At 45.3% G+C, this 27,966-nt stretch overlaps 1 protein-coding gene across 3 annotated transcripts; it reads right to left on the bottom strand.

Annotated features, from left to right (window-relative positions):
- Positions 1 to 21: 21 nt before the first annotated feature.
- On the bottom strand, positions 22 to 16,720 carry LOC105480312 (zinc finger protein with KRAB and SCAN domains 7). 3 transcript variants are annotated; one of them, XM_011738973.3, is made up of 6 exons: positions 16,394 to 16,720; positions 14,446 to 14,986; positions 6,608 to 6,776; positions 4,271 to 4,341; positions 3,843 to 3,969; positions 22 to 2,373 (listed from the first exon to the last, which is right to left on the bottom strand). In XM_011738973.3, the coding sequence occupies exons 2-6, from the start codon at positions 14,866 to 14,868 to the stop codon at positions 920 to 922; spliced, it is 2,244 nt and encodes a 747-aa protein (XP_011737275.3). In that variant the 5' UTR covers positions 14,869 to 14,986; positions 16,394 to 16,720; the 3' UTR covers positions 22 to 919. The 3 variants fall into 3 exon arrangements, with proteins under 3 accessions (XP_011737275.3, XP_070947635.1, XP_070947636.1); XM_071091534.1 differs by having other exon boundaries at positions 16,431 to 16,563; XM_071091535.1 differs by having other exon boundaries at positions 785 to 2,370; positions 16,431 to 16,563.
- Positions 16,721 to 27,966: the final 11,246 nt, after the last annotated feature.

Genomic DNA, 27,966 nt, shown 5'->3' with positions numbered 1-27,966 from the left:
TATATGCAAAAGATATCAGTAAGATCTAGGTATGTGATATTCTATGATGAGATGGACTTCCATCTTTACAATCAGCTGGTCCAGCTGGGGAGGGGAGAAAGATCGTGCAAACTTTAAGGATAATTCAATGTGACAGTTGAGATTTTAAAAATTATTTATTTAACAACTGGTATGTACAAAATACTATCTATATGGGAAAGAAATACCTACCTGACCTCAAAGAGCCTACAATAAGTTGGTATAGAAGTATACAGATGTGCAAAATTTACAAGGCAATTTAACAACAGTTACATATTGTAGCACCAGTGAATTCAAAGCACTGAGGTCAAATCAAGAGAAGTTGAAGAAAAATAAAAAAGTACTGGAAGAAGAAACTATTTCAGAGATGAGACGGATTTCAAAAATTGTGAGGGACAAAGATTAGCAAACAGAATAAAATGTTTTCTAGATAGGGAATGAAATTGATGAAAGGCTATAGATTAAAGTTTAAAGAGTAGATGGGGAGGGCCATAGCCAAGAAGCAGAAAGGCATGAATCAACCTTGTTGAATGACTTTGTATAAATGGTGAAATGTAGGAAGTAAAATAGAATAGAGAAGATATTATCTCTGTCTTTGAAAAGTGCGGAGTCTGATTATGAGATGCTTAACTAAGAAATGAAATAGATTTTAAAAGTTAAAATTTAAAAGTAAAGAAAAAAAGGAAATCTACAATTAAATGATATGTGTAGTCCTTACCTTCCTAATAATGGGTAAGAACTGAAATAAGTTACTCCTCCTCTCCCACCTTAGTGATCCAAGGCAAAGCAAGTAGCAAATGGTCCACTGTGACTATTGGCTCTGGGAAACCACTAAGAGCATCCTTCTTATAAAGAAAGCTTAACTCAAAGGTCCTTGCTCTCTGTCTCAGAGAATCATACCTTAAGAAACTGACCAAGCCAGACCTGAGGGCTTCTCTCCAGTGTGAGTTCGCTGGTGGTGATTAAAAGTGGAACGCTGACTAAAGGCTTTCCCACATTCACTACATTCATAAGGTTTCTCTCCAGTGTGGACTCTCTGGTGCACAATAAGCTGTGAGCTGTCACTAAAAGCTTTCCCACAATCATTGCATTTATAGGGTTTTTCCCCAGTATGGGTTCTCTGATGTACCATAAGGCTGGAGCTATAACTGAAGACCTTCCCACACTCATGACATTCATAGGGTTTCTCACCAGTGTGAATTCTCTGGTGTATAATAAGATGTGAGTTTTGATTGAAGGATTTTCCACACTCATTGCATTTATAGGGCTTTTCACCAGTGTGAAGTCTCTGGTGCCGAATAAGACATTTACTCAGACCGAATGCCTTACCACACTCGCTACATTCAAAAGGTTTTTCTCCAGTATGAATTCGCTCATGCTCAACGAGTTGCGAGTTCTGATTGAAGGCTTTCCCACATTCACTACATTTGTACGGCTTTTCGCCAGTGTGGAGGCTCTGATGTCGAATAAGACATTTACTCCGACTGAAGGCTTTGCCACATTCACTACACTCATAAGGCTTCTCTCCAGTGTGGGTTCTCTGATGGTCAATGAGATTTCTATTGGAACAGAAAGCTCTCCCACACTCATTACATTTGTAAGGTTTCTTACCAGTGTGCAGGACCTGATGTCGAACAAGACTTTTACTTCGAATGAATGCCTCTCCACACTCATTGCATTCATAAGGTTTCTCCCCAGTATGGGTTCTCTGGTGGTCAATGAGTCGGGAACTCTGAGTAAAGGCTTTTGCACATTCATTACATTTATAGGGTTTCTCCCCATTATGGAGTCTCTGATGTTGAATGAGATGGGAGCTGTGCCTATACGCCTTTCCACACTCACTGCATTCATAGGGTTTTTCCCCTGTGTGGGTTCTGAGATGAACAATGAGCTGGGAGGTTTGCCTGAAGGTCTTCCCACACTCATTACACTCATAGGGTTTCTCTCCAGTGTGGATTCTCTGATGGCCAATAAGGTGAGAACTCCGATTGAAAGTTTTGCCACATTCATCACATCGATAGGATTTCTGTCCCTTTAAAACTCCTTCATGTTCAGCAGGACTGGAGGACAGATGTGGATGTTCCCCAACTTCCTTATATTTGTCATATCTGTCTTTTGTGGATTTTTTCTTATCTTCATCTGTTATTTCCAAGAAAGCATTTTCTAGCTTGCTCCCTTCTTCATCTGAGGTTTGTGCTTCTAACTCTTTGGAAGTATCTTCACAAACATCTCCAGTCTCTGCTCCCCCAGGAACCATCCCAAAGAGTCCCCCTGATGTCTTGTTAGATGACTCTGATCCTTTAAAAATTTCCTGCTTTGGAGTCAACTCTGAACCCTTCATCATGTTCTCACCTGCTGCCAAAAGAAAGAAGACAACAACTTTTACCCATTTCTTATCCTGTTTAAGAAACAGAATCATTAACAGCTAACGTACCTGAAAAAAAGTCACATTATGGTTAAGAAATGAGATGACACATTGAGAACAAGAGCAAAATGGGAAATATTAATAGCTCATTTTTTCCCTAGGGATAGAAAAACAAGAAAGAGGAAGATGGTCAGTGAAGATGGGTGGAAAAAAGATACTAAGCCAGCACAACCAAGTCAGAAGGGTCATTGGAAAGCAAAAAAACTGGATTGCAAAGCATGCTGTGATCTTACAGAAGTTACTCTCGTGCTGTGTCGCCTTAGTAAAGTGATGAACTCTAAGATCCCTTCCAACCATAACATTGCATGGTTCCATTGTTATCAGAAAACATGTTGGGAGAGAGGAGGCTGGCAAATACCTCAAGCCAAACGTAAGAAAGAGACAGGGAAAAAAATGAGAGTGAATTGACTGGAAATTTCTATTATGGAGGTATGATAAGAAAAGTGTACAAAAAGAACAGATCTTATATGATAAACTCATCAACCACAGGATCTGCCTTTCCAAGAAGCCCTTTCAGGAAACTGCTCTGCCCCAGTGTTTGCAGAGAGGGATGCTTAGGCAACCACGCTTTGTGCCAAGTGACCCTGAGCATCCCATGATGGGCCACAGGTGATTGGACCGGCACCAGGTACTAGACTCAATGGCAGCTTATCTGTAGGTTAGGCTTCAGCCTCTGCTGTGGCCTGGGCCAAAGCTCTGCCCAAATGAGATGATGGGTAATGGCTATAGCAATGGAAGTCCATCTCTGAGGAAATTTGGAACTGGAGGTATGGCAAAATTAAGGTACTTATGAGTAGCAGTGGAAGCTGAAGTGGTGCACAGAGAGAAGCCAAGCCATTGAGAGATACAGCAAGCAACAAGTATAAAAGAACAGAAAGTACAATTAGAAAAGAGCCATGAAAAGGACAAAAGATTCACAGCGAAGAAAATGGGCAGCAGGAGGAGGACAAGCAGAGAGAAAACAGATACACTGCGAGCAGCTGCATTACATTCACACCGGAACATGGGCATCAACATGCATTTGCTTTTGCTGTTCAGGCTCCCAGGGTCAAGGCCCTGCTTTCCACAGTCTGGTCTAGCTGATCTGTTTCTTCCAGGTTCTCATTCCTTTAAGCCTATGACTCACAGCTCCTTATTTAACAATAACTTGAGTGGCTCTCTATTCCTTACAACTAAGAAGCCCTACCTAAATCACACTATATCAATTCATAATGAGGTGAAGAGAATGCTGATCATTGTTGAATCTCAGTGATGAATGCAAACAGGGTCCCTATATTATTCACTCTAGTTTATCTATGTTTGGAAATTTTCATAGTAAAAAGTTTAAAGAGACAAGGAATATAGAAAAGACAATGTGCAGCATGCAGACTCTTAAGTGACTAGGAAACAGAATCATTACCCAAGGAGGCCATGCTACGGTCATTTTCCGGCATCATGTTCCACTGCAGGGCTCTCTGACTGAGTGCGGGACATTTCCATTTCTTCTGAGTATAGCCCACAGAAAGGTCCTCATACGCCACGGTATCCTGGAATGACAAGCTTCAATTGCTCAGGAACATTCACAGCCTGAGGGGCAGAGTCATCGGGGTACAGAGGGCACAGGGTATGGGGTCTTCGTGGGCAAAAGCATGGGAGAGAGGAACTGAGATGACACCCCAAAAGGACAAGTCCAGCGCAAGATAGAGTCCATTACCTCCAGGGGAAGCAATGAGGCAGGAGAGCCACAGGAACAGTCTTAGATGGGGCAGAGTCCTGGGGGTGAGACCTCTAGCCATTCCTGGACCAGACTAATGGGGATGTGGTAAAAACACAAAGAACCAAGCTCACCTGGGGCCTGACCATCCGAAGTCCTGAGTTCCCCACTTGAGGAAGGGTAGGAACTGGAGAAGCACATTGAGCTGAGGGAGGAAAGAAAGCTATGAGTGGGACAAGCCCTGCTTCCGGCTCCCATAAGATCTATATTCCCAATAAGTGGATTCAAGAGAACCCAGGCACCTCCACACACACTGACTCTTAACCTCTTCCATAAGGCATTATCCCAAGAGTGCTGTGAATTTTCCCTGGAGGTCACAGTACAAGGTCCCGTATCAAGCTGAGAACTGGGTGTTCCTCCAAGCCCTCACTCTCATCAACCTTTTTCAAGGAAGCTATTCTGGCCACACTCTCTCTCCCATGGCTTCCCTAGCACCAGCCAGCCCTGATTTTCCCCTCACAGTTGTGGTTCCTCATGCCCTGGTTCCTCTTCCTGCTCCTGCCCTCTCATTATAGACCCCTTAAAACTCAGGGCCCAGTGCTTCCTTGTTCTTTCTGTCAGCAATCTGACCAACTCTCATTGCTTTAATACCGCTCTCACAATTCTTACTTCTCTCCTAGACCCCTACCACATGCCTCCTGTTGCCTATGGGCCATTTCACTTGGGGGTCCTGCAACATCTTAAGTTCAGTGTCTAGAATGGATGGATGTTCTAGGCTAAGGTGGGAGGCTGGCTTGAGGCTAGGAGTTCAAGACCAGCATCGGTAACATAAGGAGACCTCTTTTTCTTCCTTCACTCTTCCCTTCCCTTCCTTCACTCTTCCCTTCCCTTCCCCTTCTCTTTTCTTTTCCTTTCCTTTCATCTTTCTTTCTCTCTTTCTTTCAATTTCCTTCCTTCCTTCCTTCCTTCCTTCCTTCCTTCCCTTTCTTTCTCTCTCTCTCTCTCTCTCTCTCTCTTTTGAGACAGAGTCTCACTCTGCTGGAGTGCAGTGGCATGATCATGGCTCACTGAAACCTCTGCCTCCCAGGTTCAAGCAATTCTTATGCCTCAGCCACTGGAGTAGCTGGGATTACAAGTACCTGCCACCACACCTGGCTAATTTTTGTATTTTTAGTAGGAAGGGATTCATCATGTTGGCCAGGCTGGTCTCAAACTCCTGACCTCAAGTGATCCACCTGCCTTAGCCTCCCGAAGTGCTGGGATTACAGGTGTGTGTGCCACTGCTCCCAGCAGGAGATCCCATTTCTATACAAAGTTTAAAAAAAAAAAAGCTGGTCATGGTGGCATGCCTGTAGTTCTAAGAGGCCATGGTGGGAGGATTTCTTGAGCCCAGGAGTTCAAGGCTACAGTGAGCTATTATGATTGTGCCATTGCACTCCAGTCTGGGTGACAGTGCGAGACCCTATCTGTCTTAAAAGAATAAATAAATAACATTAAATAAATAAATAAAATGTTCTTATCACCTTTCTTTCAGATTTCTCTATTTCTCCAATGATTCCATCATTGGCCAAAACAGTCTAATTCCCCTGCCTCTCCTTTCAAACTCAAGTTCCATGGATGTTTCCATGATAACATTTTTCATATTTATCCTTACCCATTCCTCTCTTTGCACTTCAGGCATTAATTGCCTCACATCTATTCTACTGCACCAGCCTTTAACTAAAGTTCCTTCCCCTTCAATCCATAATGCTCACCTGTGCCAGAGTAATCCTCCTGAAATACTATTTCTAACACATTATCCTCTGACTCCCAAAATATTCCTGCCTCAATCTCAAGGTCCTGTACAAACAAGGCCCAGGTTCCCAAATACAGTCTTCCCTAACTCCAGCTCAATTAGGGCTCAAGGAATCCCCAGCTTAGGGTCCTTGTTGTATCTTCTAATGGCATGCCCACTACTTTTTTCTCCCCTTCAAAATTCTTCCACATTTTTACTGCCCAATACACTGCTACCTCCTTCATGAAGCATCCCTTACCAGTTCCAGCCCACAATGATCTTGCTTTTTACCCGGCGATCACTTTTTCCAAGGCCCACATTGCTCATTTGTGACAGGATCAAATGCTTGAGGACAGATATCATTCACATGCATCTTATGAGGTTGCCTCTTCTTACACATGACTAACTCATCCTACCACCTAGAGAGCAAGCTCTTTGAAATCAGTGACAATAGATGTACTACATCCCTCTGGTCTCTGACAGTGCCTTTCCTATGATATGTCCTTGATGAAAACTTACTAACTACATGAATGATTAGAGAATAAGCAAAAGGAACAAACAGGGTCACTAGGGAAGGAGAACATACAGCAGGGCAATGAGGGATTCCATGGAGTAGGAGATGGGCAGATAAAGGAAAAGAGACTCCACAGGAGAGAAGGGAGGCATGACTTAAGGTCAAAACTGGGGAGATAAGTACCGAAGTCCCCATTGGGGAGGTGGTGTGTCCCTGGGTCATAAGGAGGCGCCTGGTGGGCTCCAGGGGCTGAGCCCCCACTGAGGGGTGACGTAGGAGGGGATTCCTTTGTTGTACCCAGAGCTGCTGTGTCCTCCAAATGCATTTTCTGTTTCTGTGCTGGGGCTGAAACCTAAAGACAGGGAAATACAATTGGGTTCAAAAGAGCATCCTTGAAGGTACTGAACCCAAAACCTCTAAGCAGCCCCCTCCAGAAAGAAAGCCAGGGAAAAGAACAGCCAGAGTGTCCTTCCAGCCCCACCACTACAGCCTACTGGGGGAAAAAAGCTGACAGCAGAATCTAAAGTTTGCAATTCTACTTGCCATCCCTCTGTTGACCCTCTTGGTAGGAGCTTGAGGACCAGATTCTATAACCATTTCCACTCTGTGTCAGGTCTTCAGACACATATTTTCTTATGAAGAACCATTTAAAAAGGGAGCCAGGAGAGCAATTCAGTACATTCTCTAGGGTCTTAGCTGACAGAAAAGAACAATCAGAAGTACAAAGGATAGGCTGGGCGCAGTGGCTCACATCTGTAATCCCAACACTTTGGGAGGCCAAGGTGGGTGGATCACCTGAGGTCAGGAGCTCGAGACCAGCCTGGCCAACATGGTGAAATCCTGTCTCTACTAAAAGTACAAAAAAATTAGCCGGGCGTAGTGGCATGCAGCTGTAGTCCCAGCTACTTGGGAGGCTGAGGCAGGAGAATCACTTGAACCTGGGAGGCGGAGGTTGCAGTAAGCCAAGATCAGATCAGATCAGAGTGAGACTCTGTCTCAAAAAAACAAAAACAAACCAAAACAAAAACAAACCAAACAAACAAAAAAGGAAGTACGAAGGATGTAAAAAAAGATAAGTATGTGTATGTGCATGAGCACAAATAATGCTACTGACACTAACAGCTGAAGCAATACCCAGAACAGTGGCTGGCAAACCTGGAGAGCTTTTCCAATTTCTCTGAGCAAAAGTGTCTCCTCTTCAGAGAAGCTTTCCCTGAGCACACTGACAAAGCAGGGATAGTCAGACTCAATTAACCAATTATAATTTCTAGATTGCATGTATTAATCTTTAAGTAATCTTACTTAGGTCTTTATTGTCTATGTTTCCCCAACAGAGTGTAAGTTTTTTGAGGGTAAGAACTTGTGTCTTAATCACTAGCTCCAAAACAACACATAGCCCTACAATGGTGCTTGATTAATATCTGCTGACTGACTTCCTCTTGATATTTTCCTAAGACTTTAAGGTTATCTGCAAACTCAGTTTTCAATATGTACTACCTCTCCCCAATAATTTATATTTAAAAAGGCAAATAAGATCAGACACACTAACCTGTAGAAACCTTGAGAATACCTCAGAACATAGACATTTTATTTCTAACCCTTGCTTATTGTCATCAAACTGACTCCTCACAATCTCATGGTTACTCCTTTTAACAGCATGTAGGGCAGAAAAACCTAAACTATTATCTAAATAAGGCACACTTTGAAGTTCACTTGCTCTGGTATGTACACAGCACACCATAAGGTAAAAATAAGTTCTTCAATAAACCACACAGGATTCGCCCTATTAGGCTGTATCTGCTGAGATGTTAAGGGACTCTCTCCTTTAATATATACCTCACCAGTGTAGTGGTAGGACCAGCAGGTTCCCTGGATTCTGTAGTTCCCAAGCTCTCCCACTGAAACGTTCTTTGAAACTGAAAGACTCTCTAAAATGGGAGTCACAGCTCTTCAGTACAGGAGCTTTGGGTATTGGCATAAGATAGAACTTACTGCATTGTGATAATTCAACTTTGTAATTCACTAATAATTTAATCCTGGTAAAGTTCCTGTTCATTATCTAGGACTTTTATATGGTTTGGATTTGTGTCCCTGCCCAAATCTCATGTTGAATTGGAGGAGGGGCCCGGTGGGAGGTGACTGGATTACAGTGGTGGCGGGGCGGGGGGGGAGAGGGGGACAGATTTCCCCCTTGCTGTTCTTGTAATAGTGAGTTCTCATGAGATCTGATTGTTTAAAAGTGTGTGGCACTTTCCTCTGTGTGCTCTCTCTTTCCTGTCACAATGTGAAGAGGGTCCTTGCTTCCCCTTCACCTTCCACTATGATTTTAAGTTTCCTGAGGCCTCCCAGTCATGCTTTCTGTTAAGTCTGCAGAACTGTGAGTCTATTAAACCTCTTTTCTTCATAAATTACCTAGTCTCAGGTAGTTCTTTACAGCAGTGTGAAAATGGACTAATGCAGAAAATTGGTACCAGGAAAGTGGGGCACTGCTATCAAGATACCTGAAAATATGGAAGCAACTTTGGAACTGGGTAACAGGCAGAGGTTGGAACAGTCTGGAGGGCTGAAAAGAAGACAGGAAGATGTGGGAAAGTTTGGAACTTCCTAGAGACTTGTTGAATGGTTTTGACTAAAATGCTGACAGTGATATGGATAATGAAGTCCAGGCTGAGGTGGTCTCAGATGGAGATGAGAAACGTATTGGGAACTGGAACAAAGGTCATTCTTGCTCTCCTTTAGCAAAGAGACTGGCAGCATTTTGCCCCTGCTCTAGAGATCTGTGGAACTTTGAACTTGAGAGAAATGATTCAGGGTATCTGGCAGAAGAAATTTCTAAGCAGCAAAGCATTCAAGAAGTGACCTGGCTGTTTCTAAAAGTGTCCACTCATATTTGTGAACAAAGAGATCTGAAACTGGAACTTACATTTAAAAGGGAAGCAAAGCATAAAAATTTGGAAAATTTGCAGCCCAGCCATGTGGTAGAAAAGAAACATCCATTTTCTGAGGAGAAATTCAAGCCTGCTGCAGAAATTTAAGTAAAGAGGAATCAAATTTTAATGGCCCCAATTTTAATGGGGAAAGTGTCTTCAGGGCATTTTAGAGACATTCACGGCAGTCCCTCCCATCACAGACCTGGAGGTCTAGGCGAAAACTGTGGTTTCATGGGCCAGGCCCAGGGTCTAGCTGCTCTGTGCAGCCTCAGGACATGGTCCCCCGTGTCCCAGCCACTCCAGCTCCAGCTGTGGCTAAAAGAGGCCAAGGTATAGCTCAGGCTGTGGCTTCAGAGGGTGCAAGCTCCAAGCCTTGGCAGCTTTCACATGTTGTTGGGCCTGCGGGTGTGGAGAAGGCAAGAGTTGAAGTTTGGGAACCTCCTCCTAGATTTCAGAGCAGGTATGGAAACACCTGGATGTCCAGCCAGAAGTCTGCTGCAGGGGTGGAACTCTCATGGAGAACTTCTACTAAGGCAGTGTGAAGGGGAAATGTAAGGTTAGAGCCCCCATACAGTCCCACTGAGGCATTCCCTAGTGGAGCTGTGAGAAGACAGCCACCATCCTCCAGACCCCAGAATGGTAAATCCACAAACAGCTTGCACCATGTGCCTGGAAAAGGCGCAGGCACTTAATGTAGTTGGTGAATGCAGCCATGGGGGCTACACCATGCAGAACCACAAGGGCTAGTACGTCCAAGGCCTTGGGAACCGATCTCTTGCATCAGCATGCCCCGGATGTGAGACATGGAGTCAAAAGTGATTATTTTGGAGCTTTAAGACTTAATGACTACCCTGCTCAGTTTTGGACTTGCATGGGACATGTAGCCCCTTTGTTTTGGCCAATTTCTCCCATTTGGAATGGTAGCATTTACCCAATGCCTATATCCCCATTGCATCTGGGAAGTAACTAACTAGTTTTTGATTTTACAGGCTAATAGGTGGAAGGGACTTACCTTGTCTCAGATAAGACTTTGGACTGTGAACTTTTGAGTTAATGCTGAAATGAGTTAAGTCCGGGGGACTGTTGAGAAGGGATAATTGTATTTTTCAATGTGAGAAGAATGTGAGATTTGGGAGGGGCCAGGGGCAGAATAATAATGGTTTAGATTTGTGTTCCTACCCAAATCTCACATCGAATTGGAGAAGGGGCCTGGTGGGAGATGACTGGATCATGGGGTGGATTTCCCCTTGCTGTTCTTGTGAGTTCTCATGAGATCTGATCATTTAAAAGTATGTGTCACTACCCCCTGCATTCTTTTCTGCCACAGTGTGAAGAAGGTCTTTGCTTCCTTTTTGCCTTCTGCCATGATTGTAAGTTTCCTGAGACCTCCCGGTCATGCTTCCTGTTAAGCCTGTGGAACTGTGGGCCAATTAAACCTCTTTTCTTCTTAATTATTCAGTTTCAGGTAGTTCTTTATAGCAGTGTGAAAACAGACTAATACAGAATCATAGGTTTCCTTTCCTTGAAAACATGAAAAACTCATTCTAATACAGCATTCCACAGCAAGACCCTAGAGAAAAGCTGTTGGCTTAGAAACTAGGGAGATGGAAAATCCTGGTCCTCACATTTGATGGTAATCAGAAACAACCACACTTCAGCTAAATCTTTTGGGCAAGGGAATGCTTACTACGGGTGCTCACTTCACTTGTCAAGTGGAGATAATGATTACTGCACTGCCTGTTTTGTAACCCTGGCAGGAGATGAAAAAAGATACAGGAAACAGGCCAGGCACAGTGGCTTACACCTGTAATCCCAACACTTTGGGAGGCTGAGGCGGGCGGATCACAAGGTCAGGAGATCGAGACCATTCTGGCTAACACAGTGAAACCCTGTCACTATTAAAACTACAAAAAATTAGCTGGGCATGGTGGTGGACACCTGTAGTCCCAGCATACTCCTGCTGAGGCAGGAGAATGGTGTGAACACAGGAGGCGGAGCTTGCAGTGAGCTGAGATCGTGCCACTGCACTCCAGCCTGGGTGACAGAGTAAGACTCTGTCTCAAACAAAAAAAAAAAAAAAGAAAAAGAAAAAGAAAAAGATACAGGAAACAAAAAAATTCTGCAAGTTGCATGACTCTGCAGCCCAGTAGGGATCACTGTACAACCCTTTCCCAGCCACAATGTGCACACATGTACATGCTCCTTCTGCAGCAAAAAAGTGGCTTGCTCCTGATAAGCAAAATGACTCCAATTTACCTGGACCCTCCTTTATCTCCTCTTGGCAAACTTCCATGGAAAAGCTTTGTTTATTCATTTAGCCATTCTGTAAACATTTTCTGAACCCCTACCGATGAAAGACAGTACTGCCCTTATGTCTTCATGTCAGAAAACAACACTGACAGTAGTGGGAGAGTAAGAAATGGACTCCAGAGACCCTACTCCCAGCCTGGAGACATGAGCATTCAGCTGCCTCACCTGTCAACTGTTAGTCATGTTCTTGGGTTGTGACTCAACAGTCACCCTTTTCTGAGGCTAGCTGGATAAAGCACTAGAAATTTTAATGGAGGAAGCATTCACTTCTTAAGCAAAACCAAGCAAGAAATAGGGAAATTTTCCTTCTGCCACCCTCACTAAATGGTTCTCTAAATATGTCTTCAGCCACCTGTCATTGCCATGGCTGGCTCAGCTGCTCTCTAGACCCTTGTGACAGCTGATTTACTCATATGTGCTTACTTATTTACACAAAGAAAATGATGGTTGATAATGACAAATGTGTACTGCTGATAATCCTGGAAAAATGTCTAGCCCCAGGATCCTGATCAACTAGAACTGATTCCCTAGTGATATGTAATCATTTTTTAAAAAGCATTGAATAGGCTGGGTGTGGTGGCTCACACCTGTAATTCCAGCACTTTGGGAGGATGAGGCAGGTGGCTCTCTTGAGTTCAGGAGTTCAAGATCAGCCTGGACAACATAGTGAAACCCCATCTCTACTAAAAATACAAAAATTAGCCAGGTGTGGTGGCTCACACCTATAATCCCAGCTACTAAGGAAGCTGAGGTAGGAGGATCACTTGAGCCCAGGAGGCACAGGTTGCATTGAGCCAAGATTGTGCCACCACACTCCAGTCTGGGCAATAGGGTGAGATTATCTCAGGAAAAAAAAGCATTGAATAAAATGATATATTGGGAACTTGGGAAATTTTCTGTACTGTTTTCCCCTGATAAAGTACAAATGGATAAAGTAGAGGGGACCTCTAGTCTACCCTGCTTCTATTATAGGGGAACAATTTAAAACTCATTAGGAAGAACTAGCTTATCCACGGTGTGATGATCTTTTGATGTGTCAACTTGGTACTAATCAAACATCAATACAGGTGTTGCTGTACACTATTTTAAAAATGTGATTAAAGTACATAATAAGTTTACTTTAAGTAAGGGAGATTATACTAGATAATGAATGAATGCATAAGCCTGATTCAATCAGTTGTAAGCCCTTAAAAGCAGAGCTAAAAGTTCCATGAAGAAGAAATTCCAGGCCAGGTGTGGTAGCTCATGTCTGTAATCCCAGTGCTTTGGGAAGCCAAGGCAAGAAGATTTGAAGCCAGGAATTCAAGAACAAACCTGAGCAACATACCAAGACCGCATGTCTACAAAAATAATAATAATAATAATTAGTCTGGTGTGATGGCACATGACTGTGGTACCAGCTACTTAGGAGGTTAAGGTGGGAGGATCACTTGAGCCGGGAGGCTGAGCTTGCAGTGAACCATGTTCATGCCACTGCATTCTGGCCTAGGCAACAGAGCAAGACCCTGTCTCAAAAAAAAAAAAAAAAAAAAAAAAAAACCAGAGAAAGAAGAAAGGAGACAAAAGAGGAAAGGCAAAGGACAAAGAAGAAAGAAGAAACTCCACCTGTGCACTGCAGCTTCAGCTTGTGCCACTGTTTTGGGCTGCCCTTGTCGATGGCCTGCCTATGTGTTTCAGACTTGCCTGGCCAGCCTCACAATTACATAAGCCACTTACTAGCAATAAATCTTTTTTTTTTTTTTTTTTTTTTGAGATGAAGTCTCGGTTTGTCACCCAGGCTGGAGTGTAGTGGCGTGATCTTGGCTTACTGCAACCTCTGCCTCCTGGCTTCAAGTGATTCTCTTGCCTCAGCCTCCCCAGTAGCTGAGATTACAGGTACATGCCACCATACCTAGCAAATTTTTGTACTGTTAGAGACTGGGCTTTGCCATGTTGGCCAGGCTGGTCTCAAACTCCTGACCTCAAGTGATCCACCCCCTTCGGCCTCCCAAAGTGCCGGGATTACAGGCATGAGCTACTGTGCCCAGTCAGCAATAAATCTCTTTACACATGCACATGCACGTGCACACACACACACACACACACCTCTCTCCTACTCATTCTACCTCTCTCACTGAACCCTGACTGAAACACATGATCACAGAGCTAGATGGCATTATGGTCCTAGAAACCAGATTTTCCAATGTGTCTTACTGCTCACTCTTCCCAACTATCCCTCTAGTTTAAATTACCTTGCCATTACATTTGCGAGAACTCCAGGAAATAGGGAAAACTTAAATTAGATTTAAAGATGCAAAAAGATCCCAGTTAGGTTTGGAGAGCTAGCAAAAGGAATAAATAATTACAAGGCCCCAAAATGTCACCTTTCAAGGAATCAAAGAGGCAGGAAAATAGAAAATTGACTCTGAGAAGTCCAAGGAAGTGAGCAAACAGAATGTCTCAAATGAAGGCCCGTATTATCAGCATACCCAAAAGTCCGCCTTCCCCTGATCACCCTATTCTAACCAGCATGAAGATCCCCTGCCGGCCAGGAGTACCATGCAAATCCCCAGGATGAAGCTAGGCTCAGAACACAGTATCTCACAAGGTGAATCACACAGCTTAGCTGGGATGTGCATTTGTATTTATGGCTTGGAGCACAAAACTGTTTTCCCTCTATCCACAGGACAAGTTCAGGAACCCTTAAGGCAAACTGGCCCAGGGCCTGGCCTAGGGCCCATGCCTAGGCTAACCCAAGCATTAGAGAAGCATCAGGCCGCCATTCTAAACCCAACTGCTCACCTCCTCTGGTCCACTGAGGTGTCTCTGGAAATCCTCCACCACAGCCACAGCTTCCTCACCACTCTCAGGGTGATGCAGCTGCACCCAGGTACGGAGCTCCCCAGGGAGGATGCTCAGGAACTGCTCGAGCACCAGCAGCTCCAGGATCTGCTCCTTGGTGTGCACCTCAGGCATAAGCCACCAGTGGCAGAGTTCCCGGAGCCGGCTCAACGCTTCCTGTGGCCCAGACATCTCGTGGTAACATAATTGTCTGAAGTGTAGCCGGAAGATTTCGCAGACAGGAGGATGGTTCTTTTGGAGACTGCTGCCCTGCCCCCAGCTCTGGTTCGCTGGCTCCTGCTTCACAGTCAGGCGCCCCTCCTGCTTCTGGAAAGCAGTACTCCTGGGGATGAGGCCTAAATTTCCCCTGCCTGAAGTGGTCATTGTGACCCCAAAGAGAAGCTTGTTCCAGCTGCAATTGGTCCGATTAAAATGATGGTCTATAGTTCAGGTCTCAGGAGCTGTTTTTCAGGGTTGGAGAAAAGGGTGATGGTAGTGTTGCCTACAGAAACAAGAGTGAAATCAGAGTTCTTGGAATATTCAGCCCCAGGCTGATGACAATCCTCCACTGAGTCAAAAAACAAAGTTCCAGGAAAAAAGAACACAACTGGGCATTCTCGCTAAGCATCTCTCCAAATGATGCCCTTCTTAAAGTTTCAGTGGCTCCCATTACCTACAGGATAAAATCTAAAGGTCTATGCCTCGCATTCACAGCCCTTCACCACCTGGCCTTACCCACTTCACAACCAGCCACGACCCCAACCACTCACTCCAAGTACCCATGCAAGAAAGACAGCAATGGTCTCCAATGTGGGAAATGCAGGATACCCCAAAGGGTGCAAGAGAAAATACTAAGTTATTTAACTCCCATTTAATGTATGTTTTATAATGTGCATTACAATTTGTATAGTAGTACTCATGTTTAAATTACAAATAAACCAATGTAGGGAGTAGGTGACCAAACCTCTTCTGATAGAAATGCAAAATAAAGAAACTTTGGAGCTAGAGCTCTAGAGACACAGCTAGAAGCCACACATACTCTTTCTTTGAATTTTTCTTCTTCAACTTTTGACAAATTTGTCTGTCAAGATCATGAACAAAGGCAATTTTTTCTTGGTTTTTCTGACTGCCCCATCAGGAAGAGTGCTGGTAGCTTCCCTTTGTGTACCTCTCACTATAACCCTTTAACTGGTTTATGCCCAACTCACCACTCTCATCCTCCAAACTGCTGGATGGCCACCAAAGGAAAGGAACCAAATGGAATCAGAAAATACCAGACCTTTTTTTACTCAATGCACCTCCCCTAGAAAGCCTTCCTGACCACGCTAGGCTTAGACGGGTGGTTATCATCTCAGCGATCCCAAACTACCTTTTTCATTCAAACCTCTAGTAGAGCACGTCTCACACTGTAATCGTTTGTGGTTTACACGACTGTCTCCCCTGCTTTCTGGGAGGATACAAAGGGCAGAGCTAACTTCCAGTCATCTTTGTCCACATGTGTACATGGCACACATAATTGGGAAACGAATGAATATGATACATTTAACTGATACTGAAGTGGAGGAAAACTTTGAACGTTTGAAAATCAGCACCTTATTGGTAACTAGGGCATCTGTGCTGTGCTTCCAAATCACCAAGCGTCCCAGATCCCCCTCTCAATCTCTTTAAAAAGACAAAGAAGGACTTTAAAATAATCTGTAAACTCTGCTCTAAGATCCCACACGTGTAGAAAGTTCAGGCCATTCTCCTACTTCCCATAGTGTTCCGAATGCTCAGCACTTTAAAATCTCAATTGGATTTTTGCATTTTCAAGTCACGCTCCACGTTTGCGATTCTGAGCTTGGGTCTGACCCAAATCTGACGGTTCATACAGTTTCCCACTGCAAGAGCTGGGAAAACAGCGATCTACCTTTCGTGTTACACCAGGCTTCAGCAGCGCCGCTCACCTGGCCACGTCTGCCCTGTTCATCGCTGTACCCGCAGATACCCGGCTCCGTGCCACGCACGAATGGTCAGGGGTATTGGACAAAGAAGCGGCTCCACATTGGGCGGCTTCTGAGAGTCACGGGGACCGCGCCGCCTGCTGCCGCGAAGAAGCGCGGTCCGGGCCAGCGTCGGCCACCCGAGCTCCGGCCGCGCCTCCCTCCGCGCCCCGGCCCACTCGCAGTGGCACTCGGCCCCGAAGCCGGACACCTCTACTGCCCGTTAAAGCAAAAACAATGGCCGAGCCGGAAGCGAAAGAGGCCTCGACTTCCGCCCCCTCCGGGATCCCGGAAGTCTCCGCGAAGGTGGGCGCGCGCGTCCCCGCACCCGGGAGAGCTGGCAGGGCTTTCTTCTCGGCTGTGCCCGGCCACCTGCTGCGGGCGGGGGCGGGGTCTCGCGAGGGCTCAGGTCACTCACATCTCGCTCTCAGGACATAGTCGGAGAATCCAGACGCGTCCCAGCTCTACCCCCTCTTCTCCAGGTGTCCTTGGGAAAGATACCCAACCTCCAAGCCTGTTTTCTCATCTGAAAAAATGCAGAGCATAATGCGTACCTCACAGGGCTGGGAGCACCAAACGAGGTAACAGACACTATACAGCAAAAGGCCTGGCATATCCTGAGCAGTCAGTTATACCATGTGTGATGCCCAATCTGAAGTCTCAGTGAAGGGAGCAGCAAGCATCTCCCATCTTAAAAATGAAGAAGCATGTCTAGAAATTGTGATATTTTGGCCCATAAATGTGGTTAATATTTCCTAAGATAGCACCAGTATTCTGGTGTCCATGTAGAGGTTCCTAGGGAGACCAAGGAGCAGATAAATTGAGAAGGTGTGGGGACAGTTTGTAACCTAGGAGGCAGTTGTCTAGCCTCTGGGTGGCAGATGGTACCCAGGTGAACTTCACTTTGAAGAATGGTTTACTACAGAAGTAGGATATGAACAGGTCCTTGTTACAAACACGATTGAGCAGACCCTGTGTGCTAATGACCATGGGTGAAGGGCAAAGGGTATGATGAGGTTAACTGTGTATCTTTATTATAGTGCAGGAGGTAGGTCCTTTACAGGGCCCAAAGTAAACAGTCTCCTGGACTGTCTAGGGATGGCAACATTTCAAAGGTGTCCTGGGCCTAACCCTGGCCCTGACATATATTCCTCATATATCTGCATGAGCCAAGATAGAAACAAAGACACCAGAAGTCCTGCTCCAGAGTTTCCACAAGCTTAAAAGTAATGTCTTGGAGCAATCTTTGTCCATTGATCCTAATGGGTGGTTTCCCGTCATCAAGGTCCCCCTCTCCATTTGGAAATCTCACAAGGAGGTTTTGGCTGTTTAAAACCAGGAACCCCAGCCTCTGCCTGACATTGATGCTAGACATTGCCTGGCAAATCAAGACCTCAGAAGCTTAGGATTCTTGAGATGGAAGGCAAATCAAGGCCCCAGAAGCTTAGGATTCTTGAGATGGAAGGCAAATCAAGGCCCCAGAAGCTTAGGATTCTTTAGGAGGAAATCTCCCAAGGCCAGGCTAAATGCTCTCAGACCTGATTTTCAGTTCTCCTTGACCATGTGTTGTCCTGCAGTCCTGGCTTACTAGTATAGGAGACACAAGGATTTGGAAACCCAGATTGAGGTTTTTTTATTCTTCAGAGCTGTTTCATGCTCAAGTAGTTATCTTTCATTGGCTGTAAGGACCAGGCCCATATGAGCAGTGTGTTTAGACTTCAGAGGCACTTCTGTGACCAACACTGTGGGCTTGACCTGATCTACCATGACTGGATTGGGTGCCAGTGGGCAAGACACTCGATGATGCCTCAATATAGCACCTTAGGACACGTACCTTTGGGCCAAAGACAACCACAGAAAGCCTTTAGGAATTCTGTACTCTAACTCGATCTCTCTTAAAAACCATCACCCAAGCTTTGGTATGAGAGCTAACAAATAGGTAACTCAAGTTCTACATGCCTGAAAGGAAACTTACCGTCTATCCACAGCCCTGAAGCTCCAATCCATGTTCCCATCACTGTAAAAAAAATTATCATTCACCCAAGGACCCAAACTAGAACCCTGGGTGTCATCCCGTGAGCTGAGTGACCAGGGACAAGTTACTTAGCCTGTCTGTGTGTAGCTTCCTTATTTGGAAAATGGGGATAATAATATACTCGAATTGTAGAGTTGTTGTGAGGATTGGATGAGATAAAATACATAAAGCACTTAGAATGGTGCCTGACATATTGTAAGTATTATAGGTGTTTTCTAGTATTGTGTTTACTATCCTTGTTTCCTCTCAGTTCAACCCCTATATTCATATTAATGTTAAGGCCTGTCACATTTGCGCTATATATATGTAATAATAAAAAAAAGAGAATATCTGCAGCAGTTACTGTGCTGCTCTGCATCATCGCTATCACTTCCCGTGTTAAATCCTGCTTGGAGTGAGGGCAGCTGTGAGAAGTGTGTCTCTAGGAACTTCCTGGATTTCAGACCACAAAGAGGCTGGGCATGGTGGCTCACACCTGTAATCTTAACACTCTGGGACACCAAGGCAGGTGGAACACTTGAAGCCAGGGGTTTGTGACCAGCCTGGGCAACATGGTGAAACCCTGTCTCTACAAAAAATTTAAAAATTAGCTGGGCTTGGTGGCACATGCCTATAGTCCCACCTACTCCAGAGGCTGAGGTGGGAGGATCATCTGAGCCCAGGAAGTTAAGGCTGCAGTGAGCAGTGTTTGTGCCACTCCAGCCTGGGTGACAAGACCCTGTCAAAAACAACAGAACAAAACAAAAAACAAACAAACAAAAAACCCCACAAAGAGAGGAGCACAGGTCTGGAGAGTCTCTGTCCCCAAACTCCTCAGATGTTCTGACATCATCTGTGTGGATAGTCCCTTTTCAACAGCCAGAATACTCCTACACACCCTGAAAAGAAGGTGGGACCCTAGACACATGGGGTGGGTGGACCTGCCATGATATGGGAAGAAAACCCCAGTCCACTGTGATGGGAATGAATGGGGCCCAAGCCCTAACTAAGAGAAGGGAGAGACCCTCCTTTCACCTCGAAAACTCCTACTTATCCCTTAAAACACTGCCAGGAAGCCCTTTCTCCAGGAAGTCTTTTCTGCACTCCACCTAGATTAGGTGTGGCTTCCTTTTTGCGCCTGTGGTGGCCTGCCATGCTATGCTATTACCATAACCAATAGGTTATGGTCCCTATTGGATATACTGCATTAACACTGTCTACTTACTGGCCTCCCTACTGTGCTGTAAGCCCCATCTTGGCTGACACCATATCTCTCTGGTTCACAGTTGAGTCCCCTGACACTAACTCTTGACATGGCTGTTCCCTTAGCTGGATGTGAGTGCCGTATGGTCAGGCCACCATTGTTTTCGTGGCATCCAACACAAAGTCCAATCTAGCTTCTAAGAAATGTGTCCGTGATCCAGGTTGCTGTGGAAGGCTTTTAACAGGGAATGACCTGATCAGTCTGGGTTGTAGAAAGTTGCCTGTGGTGGCTGGCTATATTGAGGAGCTTGGAGGGAATGAGACACGGACATCCCTTATAGCTGCTTGTCTACTTTGCACGCAGTGTCTCTACAACAGTATCACAGGATCACTGGTTTGCAGATGAGGATCCTGAGGCTTGGCAAACAGCCTAGTAGCTGAGTAACATTTTACTGGCTGAGATGGGTAAGTTAGGCTTTGATTTCTGGTCTTTAGACCATTCCTCCTTCTCTTCTTTCTATTGCAAGATGCTTTCTCTGACCTTCATTCATTCCTGTTTTTTAATTCCTGTCAGGCTTCTTCCTGCCAACGGTGTGCCAGGCCCTGTTAGGAGAGTGGGGAGGGTCAGTGATGGTCACCAAACATAGCCTTGGGGGTGACTTGGTGAGAGGAAGGGTTTTCTCGGTGCTGGGGTCTCAGGGACTTCCTTGAGGAGCTGATCTCAGGCGAGTGAACCACCAAACCCCACAGGCCTCTGAGCTTCCTAGAGGGAAATGGAAGTTGTTCCAAGTGTGCAAAGACCATGGAGGGGGTGGTGATATGGTTTGGATTTGTGTCCCTGCCCAAATCTCATGTCGAATTGGAGGAGGGGCCCAGTGGGAGGTGATTGGATCATGGGGACAGATTTCCCCCTTACTGTTCTCATGATAGTGAGTGATGTCTCATGAGATCTGATCATTTAGAAGTGTGTAGCACTTCCCCCTTTGCTCTCTCTCTCTCTCCCCTGCCACCATATAAAGAAGGTACTTGCTTCCCCTTCACATTCTGCCATGATTGTAAATTTCCTGAGACCTCCTAGTCATGCTTCCTATTAAGCCTGCAGAACTATAAGTTGATTAATATTGGGTGAAACCCCACCCCTGATATTTATCATGGGTTCTTTTCTATTTCCCTAAGCATCTCGGCTGGTTTGAGAAATAAAGGGAAAGAGTACAAGGAGACAAATTTTAAAACTGGGGGTCTGGGGGAGACATCACACATCGGCAGGTTCCATGATGATCTCCAAGCCGTAAAACCAGCAAGATTTTATTAGCAATTTTCAAAAGGGGAGGGAGTGTACGAATAGGGTGTGGGTCACAGAGATCACATACTTCACAAAGTAATAAAATATCACAAAGCAAATGGAGACAGGGCGAGATCATAGGACCACAGGATGGGGCAAAAATTAAAATTGCCAATGAAGTTTCGGGCATGCATTGTTATTGATAGTATCTTATCAGGAGACAGGGTTTGAGAGCAGACAACCTGTCTGACCAAAATTTATTATGTGGGAATTTCTTCGTCCTAATAAGCCTGGGAGCACTACAGGAGACCAGGGCTTATTTCATCCCTTCGGCTTCAACTGTAAAAGGCGGCCGCCTCAAGGGGGGCCATTTATAGACCTACCCTCAGGGCACATTCTCTTTCTCAGGGATGTTCCTTGCTGAGAAAAAGAATTCAGCGATATTTCTCCTATTTGCCTTTGAAAGAAGAGAAATATGGCTCTGTTCCATCCGGCTCACTGGCAGTCAGACTCCAAGTCTTATCTCCCTTGTTCCCTGAGATTGCTGTTATCCTCTTCTTTTTTCAAGGTGCCCGGATTTCATATTGTTCAAACACACATGCTCTACAAACAATTTGTGCAGTTAACACAATTATCACAGGGTCCTGAGGTGACATTCATCCTCCTCAGTTTACGAAGATGATGGGATTAAGAGATGAAAGTAAAGACAGGCATAAGAAATCACAAGGATATTGACTGGGGAAGTGATAAGTGTCCATGAAGTCTTCACAATTTATGTTCAGACATTGCAGTAAAGATAGACGTAAGAAATTATAAAAGTATTAATCTGGGGAACTAATAAATGTCCATGAAATCTTCACAATTTATGTTTTTCTGCTGTGGCTTCAGCCAGTCCCTCCGTTCAGGGTCCGTGACTTCCCACAACAGATTAAACCTTTTTTCTTCATAAATTACCCATCTTAGATAGTTCTTTATAGCAGTGTGAGAACAGACTAATACAAATTGCTTCTGGTGCTCTTTAGTTTAGGACTTGTCCCAGGCAATTGCCTGTGGGCAAGCCTACCAGAACCCCAGCATGGGAGCTGTGGCCCCAGGCTACCCCCATTTGTCATTGGCACTGGTATGGATTCTCCCCCATGATGAGAGGTGAAGCCAGCTGGACTTCGTGTGTCAAGTGCAGACTTGGAGAACTTTTCTGTCTAGCTGGAGGATTGTAAATGCACCAATCAGCACTCTGTGTCTAGCTAAAGGATTGTAAATGCGCCAATCAGCACCCTGTAAAAATGCATCAATCAGCACTCTGTATCTAGCTAGAGGATTGTAAATGCACCTATCAGCACTCTGTAAAATGGACCTATTCTATCTCTCTAAAATGGACCAAATAGCACTCTGTAAAATGGACCAATCAGCAGGACATGGGTGGGAACAAATAAGGGGATCAAAGCTGGCCACCCCAGCCAGCAGTGGCAACCCACTCGGGTCCCGTTCCATGCTGCAGAAGTTTTGTTCTTTTGCTCTTCACAATAAATCTTGCTGCTGCTCACTCTTTGGGTCCGTGCCACTTTAAAGAGCTATAACACTCACGGCGAAGGTCTGCAGCTTCATTCTTGAAGTCAGTGAGACCAAGAACCCACCAGAAGGAACCAACTCCGGACACATCTTGTCAACCACGAAGGGACTATCGCCAAGTGGTGAGTACCATTGGGCCCCTTTCACTTGCTATTCTGTCCTATTTTTCTTTAGAATTTGGAGGCTAAACAATGGGCACCTGTTGGCCAGTTAAAAGTGACTAGCGTGGCCATCAGACTAAAGACATGGGTGTCAGGCTTTCTGGGAAAGGACTCTCTAACAACCCCTGACTCTTCAGAGTTGGGAGCATTGGTTTGCCTGGAACCAGCTTCTGCTTTTTCTGTACTTCTGGGCTGAGCCCGAGGGTCAACAGAGAGGAAAGCCATTCAGCTCTGGGGTCCTGACAGAAAGTTGGTTGACCCTGTAGCCATGAGCGGAGCTCTCAAAGTCACGTAGCCCAAGCAAGACTTGCCCATCTATCCTATCTAGCCCAACCCTTGCCTCCTGCATTCTATTGCCTGTCAGACAAACTTCCCCCTGCCTCTCTTCTCCAAGGCTAGTCCCACTTCTAAAAACAATTCCCTGTCTCTGGTGCTTTTCTAGTTTCTCCTATAAGAATGATTTCTAGTATAAATTTCGGGACTCTGTTCCTTTCTTTAGGCACCTGGGCTCAACAATCAGAAAGACATATTTTTTGCCCAAAGTCCCATTGGTGGGGGGGACTATCTGGAATTTTAGGATCCCTCTTCAGACTAGTAGGCCTAACAAAAGCTATTCCTGAAGCTAGGATATGAGGAACCTCAGAAATAACATCCTTCCTATTTGTATGATGACAATTGAGGACAAAAGGTATCACTCTTCCAACCCTGGATATCCCTTCCCTCCCTCAGGGTATGGCCCTCCACTCCATTTTGAGGCATAACATCTTTATGGGACAAGAGTAAGGTCCCAATACTAACAGGAAAAAATGCTTAGGACTCTAACAGATTTTCAAGAATGCGTCAATAAGGGCCACTAAATCCGATTTTTCTCAGTCCTCTTTGTGGTCTTAGAGGACAGGCAAGGTGCAGGTTTTTGAAAATGCATTGGTAAGGGCCACTAAATCTGACTTTCCTTGGTCCTCTTTGTGATCTAAGAGGAAAACTATTGTTTCTCCTGCTGTGTTGGTGAGCACAACTATTCTGATCATCAGGGTCCAGGGACCATTTTGGGTTCTTGGGCAAGAGGGGGATCTGGTGCTGTGTTGGTGAGCGCAACTATTCCGATCAGCAGGGTCCAGGGACTGTTGCAGGTTCTTGTGGGGGGGGGGGGGGGGACAAACAAACCAAAACCATGGGCAGTTTTTTTCTTTCACATGGGAAACACTCAGGCATCAACAGGCTCACTCTCGAAATGCATCCTAAGCCATTGGGACCAATTTGACCCACAAACCCTGAAAAAGAAGCGGCTTATTTTTTTCTGCACTGCGGCCTGGCCCCAGTATTTTCTCTCTGATGGGGAAAAATAGTCACCTGAGGGAAGTATAAATTACAATACTATCTTATCCTGCAGCTTGACCTTTTCTGTAAGAGGAAGGCAAATGAAGTGAAATGCCTTATGTCCAAACTTTCTTTTCATTGAAGGAGAATCCACAACTATGCAAAGCTTGCAATTTACATCCCACAAGAGGACCTCTCAGCTTACCCCCATATCCTAGCCTCCCTAAAGCTCCCCTTTCTATTAACGATAAGCCTCCTCTAATCTCCCCAGCGCAGAAGGAAATAAGCAAAGAAATCTCCAAAGGACCACAAAAAACCCCGGGCTATCAGTTATGTCCCCTTCAAGCTGTAGGGAGAGGGGAATTTGGCCCAACCCAGGTACATGTCCCCTCCTCCCTCTCTGATTTAAAGCAGATAAAGGCAGATCTGGGGAAGTTTTCAGATGATCCTGATAGGTGCATAGATATCCTACAGGGTCTAGGGCAAACCCTTGACCTCACTTGGAGAGATGTCATGCTATTGTTAGATCAAACTCTGGCCTCTAATGACAAGAATGTGGCTTTAGCTGCAGCCTGAGAATTTGGATATACCTGATATCTTAGTCGAGTAAATGATAGAATGACAGCTGAAGAAAGGGACAAATTCCCTACTGGTCAGCAAGCCGTCCCCAGTATGGATCCCTACTGGGAGCTAGACTGAGATCATGGGGACTGGAGTCGTAAACATCTGCTGACCTGTGTTCTAGAAGGACTAAGGAGAATTAGGAAAAAACACATGAATTATTCAATGATGTCCACCATAACTCAGGGAAAGGAAGAAAAATCCTACCGCCTTCCTCCAGCAGCTACGGGAGGCCTTAAGAAAATATACTTCCCTGTCACCTGACTCCCTCGAGGGTCAGTTGAACCTAAAAGATAAGTTTATTATCCACTCAGCCCCAGATATCAGGAGAAAGCTCCAAAAGTGAGCCCTGGGCCCTGAACAAAATCTGGAGACATTATTAAACCTGGCAACCTCGGTGTTCTATAATAGGGACCAAGAGGAACAGGCCAAAAAGGAAAAGCAAGATCAGAGAAAGGCTGCAGCCTTAGTTGTGGCCCTCAGACAAACAAACCTTGGTGGTTCAGAGAGGACAGAAAATGGAGAAGGCCAATCACCCAGTAGGGCTTCTTATCAGCGTGGTTTGCAAGGACACTTTAATAAAGATTGTCCAACGAGAAACAAGCTGCCCCCTTGCCCATGTCCACTATGCTGAGGCAATCACTGGAAGGTACACTGCCCCAGAGGACAAAGGTTCTCTGGGTCAGAAGCCACCAACCAGATGATCCAACAATAGGACTGAGGGTGCCCAGGGCAGGCACCAGCTCATGTCATCACCCTCACTGAGTCCCGGGTATGTTTAACCGTTGAGGGCCAGGAAATTGACTTCCTCCTGGACACTGGCGTGGCTTTCTCAGTGTTAAACTCCTGTCCCAGAGAGCTGTCCTCAGGTCCATTACCATCCAAGGAATCCTGGGACAACCTGTAACCAGGTGTTTCTCCCACCTCCTCAGTTGTAATTTGGAGACTTTGCTCTTTTCACATGCCTTTCTTGTTATGCCTGAAAGTCCCATACCCTTATTAGGGAGGGACATATTAGCCAAAGCTGGAGCTATTATCTGTATGAATATGGAGAACAAGTTACTCATTTGTTGTCCCCTGCTTAAGGAGGGAATCAACCCTGAAGTCTGGGCATTGAAGGGATAATTCAGAAGTGCAAAAGATGCCCACCCAGTCCAAATCAAGCTAAAATACCCCACCGCTTTTCCTTATCAAAGGTAATATCCGTTAAGGCCTGAAGCTCACAGGATATTGTTAGACATTTAAAAGCTCAAGGCTTAGTAAGAAAATGCAGCAGTCCCTGCAACACCCCAATTCTAGGAGTACAGAAACCGAACAGTCAGTGGAGACTAGTACGAGATCTTAGACTTATCATTGAGGTGGTAATTCCTCTATATCCAGTTGTATGTAACCCCTATACTCTCCTGTCTCAAATACCAGAGGAAGCAGAATGGTTCATGGTTCTGGACCTCAAGGATGCCTTCTTCTGTATTCCCCTGTACTCTGACTCCCAGTTCTCTTTGCCTTTGAGGATCGCACAGACCACACATCCCAACTTATGTGGATAGTCTTGCCCCAAGGGTTTAGGGATAGCCCTCATCTGTTTGGTCAGGCACTGGCCCAAGATCTAGGTCACTTCTCAAGTCCAGGCACTCTGGTCCTTCAGTATGTGGATGATTTACTTTTGGCTACCAGTTCAGAAGCCTCATGCCAGCAGGCTACTCTAGATCTCTTGAACTTTCTATCTAATCAAAGGTTCAAGGCATGGAAATATTTGACAACAAGCCTAATATCTAGGCCTAATCTTAGCCAGAGGAACCAGGGCCCTCAGTGAGGAATGAATACAGCCTATACTGGCTTATCCTTGTGCTAAGACATTAAAACAATTGCAGGGGTTCCTTTGAATCACTGGCTTTTGCCAACTATGGATCCCTAGATACAGTGAGATGGCCAGGTCACTCTATACTCTAATCAAGGAGACCCAGAGGGCAAATACTCTTGTAGTACAGTGGGAAAAGAAGCAGAAACAGTGTTCAAAACCTTAAAGCAGGCCCTAGTACAAGCTCCAGCCTTAAGCCTTCCCACAGGACAAAACTTCCCTTTACATGTCACAGAGAGAGCAGGAATAGCTTTTGGAGTTCTTACTTAGACTTGTGGACAATCCTACAGCCAGTGGCATACCTAAGTAAGGAAATTGATATAGTAGCAAAAGGCTGGCCTCACTGTTTATGAGTAGTTGCAGTGGTGGCCATCTTGGTGTCAGAGGCTATCAAAATAATACAAGGAAAGGATCTCACCGTCTGGACTACTCATGACATAAATGGCATACTAGGTGTCAAAGGAAGTTTATGGCTTTCAGACAACTGCCTGCTTAGATACCAGGTGCTACTCCTTGAGGGACCATTGCTTCAAATATGCACATGTGTGGCCCTCAACCCTGCCACTTTTCTCCCAGAGGATGGGGAACCAATCAAGCATGACTGCCAACAAATTATAGTCCAGACTTATGCTGCCCAAAAGGATCTCGTAGAAGTCCCCTTAGCTAATCCTGACCTTAACGTATATACCAATGGAAGTTCATTTGTGGAGAATGGGATATGAATGGCAGGTTATGCCATAGCTAGTGATGTAACAGTACTTGAAAGTAAGCCTCTTCCCCCAGGGACCAGTGACCAGTCAGCAGAACTAGTGGCACTTACCTGAGCCTTAGAACTGGGAAAGGGATAGAGAATAAATGTGTATAGAGATAGCAAGTATGCTTATCTAATCCTACATGTCCATGCTGCAATATGGAAAACCTAACCTTTAATGGTGGAAGCCCCATTAAATACCACAAGGAAATCATGGAGTTATTGCACACAGTGCAAAAACCCAAGGAGGTGGCAGTCTTACACTGCCAAAGCCATTAAAAGGGGAAAGAGGCCGGGCGCGGTGGCTCAAGCCTGTAATCCCAGCACTTTGGGAGGCCGAGACGGGCGGATCACGAGGTCAGGAGATCGAGACCATCCTGGCTAACACGGTGAAACCCCGTCTCTACTACAAAATACAAATAACTAGCCGGGCGAGGTGGCGGGCGCCTGTAGTCCCAGCTACTCGGGAGGCTGAGGCAGGAGAATGGCGTGAACCCGGGAGGCGGAGCTTGCAGTGAGCTGAGATCCGGCCACTGCACTCCAGCCTGGGCGACAGAGCGAGACTCCGTCTCAAAAAAAAAAAAAAAAAAAAGGGGAAAGAGAGGGGAGAACAGCAGCATAAGCCGCTGGCAGAGGCAGACAAAGTCAAAGAGAGAAGGAAAGAAATAGAGACAGAAAGTCAAAGAAAGAAAGAAAGAAAGAGATAGAGAGAGAGAGGAAGAGA

The sequence above is a fragment of the Macaca nemestrina genome, chromosome 2 (genome assembly GCF_043159975.1).
Source record: "Macaca nemestrina isolate mMacNem1 chromosome 2, mMacNem.hap1, whole genome shotgun sequence".
Taxonomy (NCBI): Eukaryota; Metazoa; Chordata; class Mammalia; order Primates; family Cercopithecidae; genus Macaca; species Macaca nemestrina.
Note: the sequence above shows the minus strand (reverse complement) of the source record. Positions and strands in the feature narration are given on the sequence as shown.